General features: G+C 38.5%; 1 protein-coding gene across 1 annotated transcript; it reads left to right on the plus strand.

Annotated features, from left to right (window-relative positions):
- The first annotated feature begins 441 nt into the window (after positions 1 to 441).
- On the plus strand, positions 442 to 3,295 carry LOC140962264 (UV-stimulated scaffold protein A homolog). Its single transcript, XM_073421113.1, has 2 exons — positions 442 to 733; positions 1,264 to 3,295. Exons 1-2 carry the CDS (start codon positions 548 to 550, stop codon positions 3,043 to 3,045), a joined length of 1,968 nt encoding a protein of 655 aa, XP_073277214.1. The 5' UTR covers positions 442 to 547; the 3' UTR covers positions 3,046 to 3,295.
- The last annotated feature ends 1,896 nt before the right edge of the window (positions 3,296 to 5,191 follow it).

Here is a 5,191-nt window from a genome sequence, read left to right on the forward strand (position 1 = left end):
TCTAATATAATTTTTAATTATATTAGTGACATAATTATGGACTATTGTAATCCTCATTTGAGTTGATGAGTAACCTATTTCATGGAGTTTTGAGTTTTTTTTTTTTTTTTAAGAACATGTCTATCCGTATTCTTATGTTGACAAGCTAGCAATAACAAATATTACATTGTTCAGTGTGATTTATTAGACTATAGTAATTTGTAGGTTATTGCACTAATTCAGAAATTCAATCAATATACATAAAAAAAATGACGTTTATGGATTTCCACTTAAGAAAAAATGTACAAATTTCTCTCTCGCAGTAATAATAACTTTATAATTATTATTTCATGACGTAGCTTAGATAATACTTTCCTTGGGCCTCGGTATGGGCTTGAAGGTGTAGCCCATCTCCTATAATCTTCTCCATTGGCCCAACTCCCTGTAACCGCCTTCTTGCAAGGTCAATCAATAGAGTGGAGACCAAGGATCCGTTCGTTGACTCTGAGCCCATTTCTGCAATACAAGCAGATAACCGCAAAACAACCCAGATAAACGACAAGAGATCATGGAGGAAGAAGAAACGGAAAGGGCGGCGGTGGTTCGGTTAATTGAGAGGGCCACCAACTCCACGGCGGCAGATGTTGATCCCCGACTTCTCAAGGCCATCAAATCCTCGGTCCGGTCATCCGATTCTGAGCTCCGATATGCCGCCCAAACCCTATTATCGCTCATGAAACGTGACCATTCTCAGGTACCTCGTCTAATATAGTCTCGTCAACGAGCAGGAGCATGGAAACTATGACGTTCCAATTCTTCAAAATTTCTTAACGAAAAGCTCAATATTATTAGCAAATAGCATAGCTTTAACTGGTAATTCCACCGTTTTATTCTCGTTTTTTATTTTCTACTGAATGGTGTTGAAGTAAATGAAACTATCGTATGTTAACATATGATATAACTTGTCATATATATAGATTCGATATCCTGCACACCTACACCCATGTGATCACAGTCATTCACCCATTCGATGCCCAATTTTTCTATATTTCATCACATCCAATAGGTGAGTGACACCTCATCGGTGCTCACATAGGTGTGCACGGTAGGTGTGCAAGATATCAAAACTATATATATATATATATATATAAGCGATGAGATGCTGATCCCGGGAATTATTTATTTGAAAGTATTTTACCCAATTTTTGTTGACGCTCAGAAAATCATCGATGCTCCTTTATGAAGATATTTTGATGAAAATTGGATTATTTTTATGTTGTATAGGTAAGATATCTCGCACTTCTCATAATAGACGAGCTTTTCATGCGGTCCAAACTTTTTAGAACTCTTATGGTCGAGAATCTAGATCAGTTACTCAGCTTGAGTATTGGATTTCGAAGGAATTTACCTCTACCTGCACCTTCTTCTGTTGCGTCTGTTCTGCGCTCAAAGGCTATCGAGTTTTTAGAAAATTGGAATGTCACATTTGGCATCCATTACAGACAGCTCAGGTTGGGGTTCGACTATCTCAAGAACACCCTTGGATTTCAATTTCCTAATCTGCGAGCCAATGCAGCTCGGATTCAGCTAGAGAGGAAAGAAAGGGAGATGAGAACAAAAGAGATATTGCTGAAAAAATTTGAATCCTTGAAGACTAGTATGTCTTCGATTAAAGAGGAAATACAATCAACAGTCGATGAGATTGGTGAATGCTTAGATATTCTTAAAACGGAGGATGATGATCTTCCATTTGCTATCGTAGATGGTGAAGAAATCGAAGAGTTCCATAACTCAGAATTACGGCAGATACGTCATGATTCTATGAGAGAGGGGGAAAAGATTCAGCAGAATAGTGAAAATAAAATCGTTTTTGATGCCCTGAGAGAACTTTATAAGGTTTTGGTGACTAAGCATCTAGCTGAAATACAAGAATGGCTCTCTGTCCTTATAAGGGTGGACGTGGCAGATAATAGGTTCAGGGATTCTACTATAAAGGAATTTATAGATATTAGAAATCTCATTCGATCGACTAAGGATAAATGTGAAGAATCAGGTTGTGCACTTCCTAATATGGCAAATACGGAAGAAGAAGATATGCGGGAAGATGGTACTTTGAAAACATTTGAGAAAGGGTACTCTGTTTCTAATAGTTCCGAAGGCAACTATTTCCCTGTTGCATCAACCGCTGATAATGTAAAAGGCATAGAACGCCATAATATAGTGTCTAACAAAAACATCATAGATAGTCGTGACAACAGTCAAAGCGAGTCAAACACTGCCCGAGGTAAACTCTTGGCTGAAGCCCCAGTCATTACCTGGGGTTCTTTCCTGGATAACTGGGGATCAAACCGGGATGTTTTGGCTAATCATAGGGGATTGGATCTTGAAGGTCACTGGGGTAAGGTAGACTATGATGCAGTTATACCAGCAGATAAAATAGCTGAACTTAATGTGCGAGCATCTGTTTATAAAGAAGAGCCTGTTGAAATCCAACCATGTAGGGCACCATTACGAAATGGCCAACTTTGTCAAAGAAGAGACTTGAGAGCTTGTCCATTTCATGGACTCATCATCCTTAGGGATGATGAAGGAAATCCGATTAGTGAAAGCTCCATAGTAGAAGGGACAGATTGCCAGAATCATTCGGTAGAAATGAGGCCGCATGTGGACAGTGATAAAGCGGAGCAGCTACTAAAGCAAGCTGTGCAGAATGTTAAGGAAAGAGAGAGAGAAGAAGCGAAGAAGAGACAATCAGATAAGCAGGCTTTGAAGAGAGCAAAGCTTGCAGAAGTCCGGGCACACAATGAAGCTGTTCTTCGAGATGCAGCAATTGCTTCAACTTCCAGATCCTCTCATGTTGGAGAAGACACGGAAATTCGGAATGTTGCTAAATCTTCAGCTAGAATCAAGAAACAAACACTTGCATCAATGCTGAAAAACAAAGATACTGCTAAAGATAGATTAGGTCAGAGGCTATTAAACACTCGAGCAAGAGAAAGCACGATAAGACAGTTGACCGAATCAGAGGACGCCAACCGTCGGGAGGCTTTTCCAAATCAGTGGTAGATCAAGGTTCAGTCGTGTTTTTTTATTCTTTCTATTTGCTAATGTATATGATCAAAAAGTTTTTTAACGGCGTGCCTCAACTATTTTGTCGCCTTGAGAAGTTTGAGGTGCGTTTTTACCACTTGGAATAGTTAGAAACGGTGCAGAAGTCAGTAACTTCTTCAGTTCAACAAACTTACTTCAAAATTTGTACATCAACTTTTAATTGCTACATATTGTACATTCATACACTTGGTTGAGGTTGGTCTTATTTCACGCTTTTTCTTTGTTTTATTGCTGTAATTTTATTTGACGTTATTGAATGTTCAACATTCTTTGAAAGTGCATGTGCTACCTTGAACTCTGTTGTGCAGCAGTGTGCAATGATTGAACTTCTTTGTTAATTAAATGAAGCAAACAAACTGCATCGCATTTGTAATTAGTAACACACGAATTTTTTGTACCAAATTAATAAAAGTATTATATAAAAATTAACTCAACCAATGTGTTCATAACTTAATTAAATACTGTCAAATATCTATTCCATTTTTTTTATTACAATCTGAAGCGATTTCCCATTCCTAAAAAGAAAAAAAGAAGCGATTTCCATACAATTAAATACTGTCAAATATAATTCCAAGAAAATTAGTTACAGTTTCTCCAAATGCAATACATATGAATTCTATTAAAATAAATTGTATTATAAAAATTAAAACACAAAATTTATTTAACCAAGATTTATAAAAAAAAACTATAAAAATACATTTTATTTACCCAAATATAAAAAAATAATAATAATAAATAACTTTTAAAATTCAAAATTCGTACTTCTCCTCATTCTTTAGTCTCTCGAGTTCTGCAAGCTCGATACATCCCTCGTGGTACGTTTTTAGATGCTCGGATTGGATCCAACCCAATCTTTGTGTGGAGAAGTATTTTGTCCTACCAAGACCTTATTCGTCGAGGACTCCGGAGGCGCGTTGGAATAGGGATTCGGACCAAGATATGGGAAGATCCTTTGGCTTCCTAATCCTATTAATCTGTTTGTGGAGAAAGTGTGGGTGCCCCGGATCTTCAGTTTGCTACTGTCTCCTATCTGCGATCAGCTGAGGGTGGCCCTTGGAATGTCTCTCTAATCTAATAACTGTTTAATGAGAGGTACCAACACCTCATTTTTTCTATCCCGTTGAGTCGGAGGATTTGCGAAGATTCTTGGATGTGGAGTGAAGAAGAGAAGGACATATATTCTGTTAAAAATGGTTACAGAGCTCTACAACTGTTTCATGGTTCATCTCAAAATCCTCACAATACCAAGTGTCGTAATTTCTTGTAGCCTACAGCCTAATCTTTCGGTCTGTTTACTTACATTGTCAGCTCTGCAACGCCGTAGCGTTGAGGTACCTGAGTGGTGTCCGCTTTGTTATAACGATCCAGAGGACGCACTTCACGCTCTAGTGTCCTGCCTAGTGGCTCGTAGTGTTTGGTGTTTAACATCCATTGCCAATCGTATCGGCTTGGAGGGGGCTTTCTGGTACCCTCTATTTCACAAGTGGAATTGGAGACTGTTGCGATGGTGTTATGGAGCTTATGGCAGAATCAAAATGACGTAACGCGAACCAAAAACCAGCAATCGTGATTCACCACTCAGCTTCGGATCTTCGGTTAAAATGGCAAGAAGTGCATCGCTCATCTTTGGATCATTCTGTAACCCACAGACAACCATTTCCCAATCGAAAGAGTATTCCACCAACAGACTACCTGAAATGTAACGTTGACGCAACAGTTTTTTCAAGCCACGGTCATGCGGGGATATGGTTGCGTCATTCGGAATGATCAAGGCGCTATGGTAGCAGCTATCCATTGGAGTTTTTCCGGGTTTATCAAATCCTTTGCTTGTGGAAGCATGGGTTATTCGGGAAGCACTCATTTTCGAATCCGATTCTCAAATTCTTATTAACTCCCAAAATACCGCAAGACAGAGATTTCTTTCTTGTTAGTAGAATTGTATAATCGAGCGATATTCAATCTTTTATCTCAACGATGAGTGAATCAGGTTAGCTAGTGTCACCGTAAGTCTGTAAATTTGTCAGGTCGAGATGGCTGGTTTCCCCATATCTTTCTTTATTTTCTGATGTACTTGTTGTTCATAATATTTTCTGTTAGTTTC

Source organism: Primulina huaijiensis, chromosome 17 (assembly GCF_012295235.1).
Source record: "Primulina huaijiensis isolate GDHJ02 chromosome 17, ASM1229523v2, whole genome shotgun sequence".
Classification (NCBI taxonomy): domain Eukaryota; kingdom Viridiplantae; phylum Streptophyta; class Magnoliopsida; order Lamiales; family Gesneriaceae; genus Primulina; species Primulina huaijiensis.

Coding starts and splice junctions, on each gene's coding strand:
- LOC140962264 (XM_073421113.1), top strand. CDS start 548: ATGGAGGAAGAAGAAACGGAAAGGGCGGCGGTGGTTCGGTTAATTGAG. Junction 734..1,263: donor TGAAACGTGACCATTCTCAG/GTACCTCGTCTA, acceptor TATGTTGTATAG/GTAAGATATCTCGCACTTCT.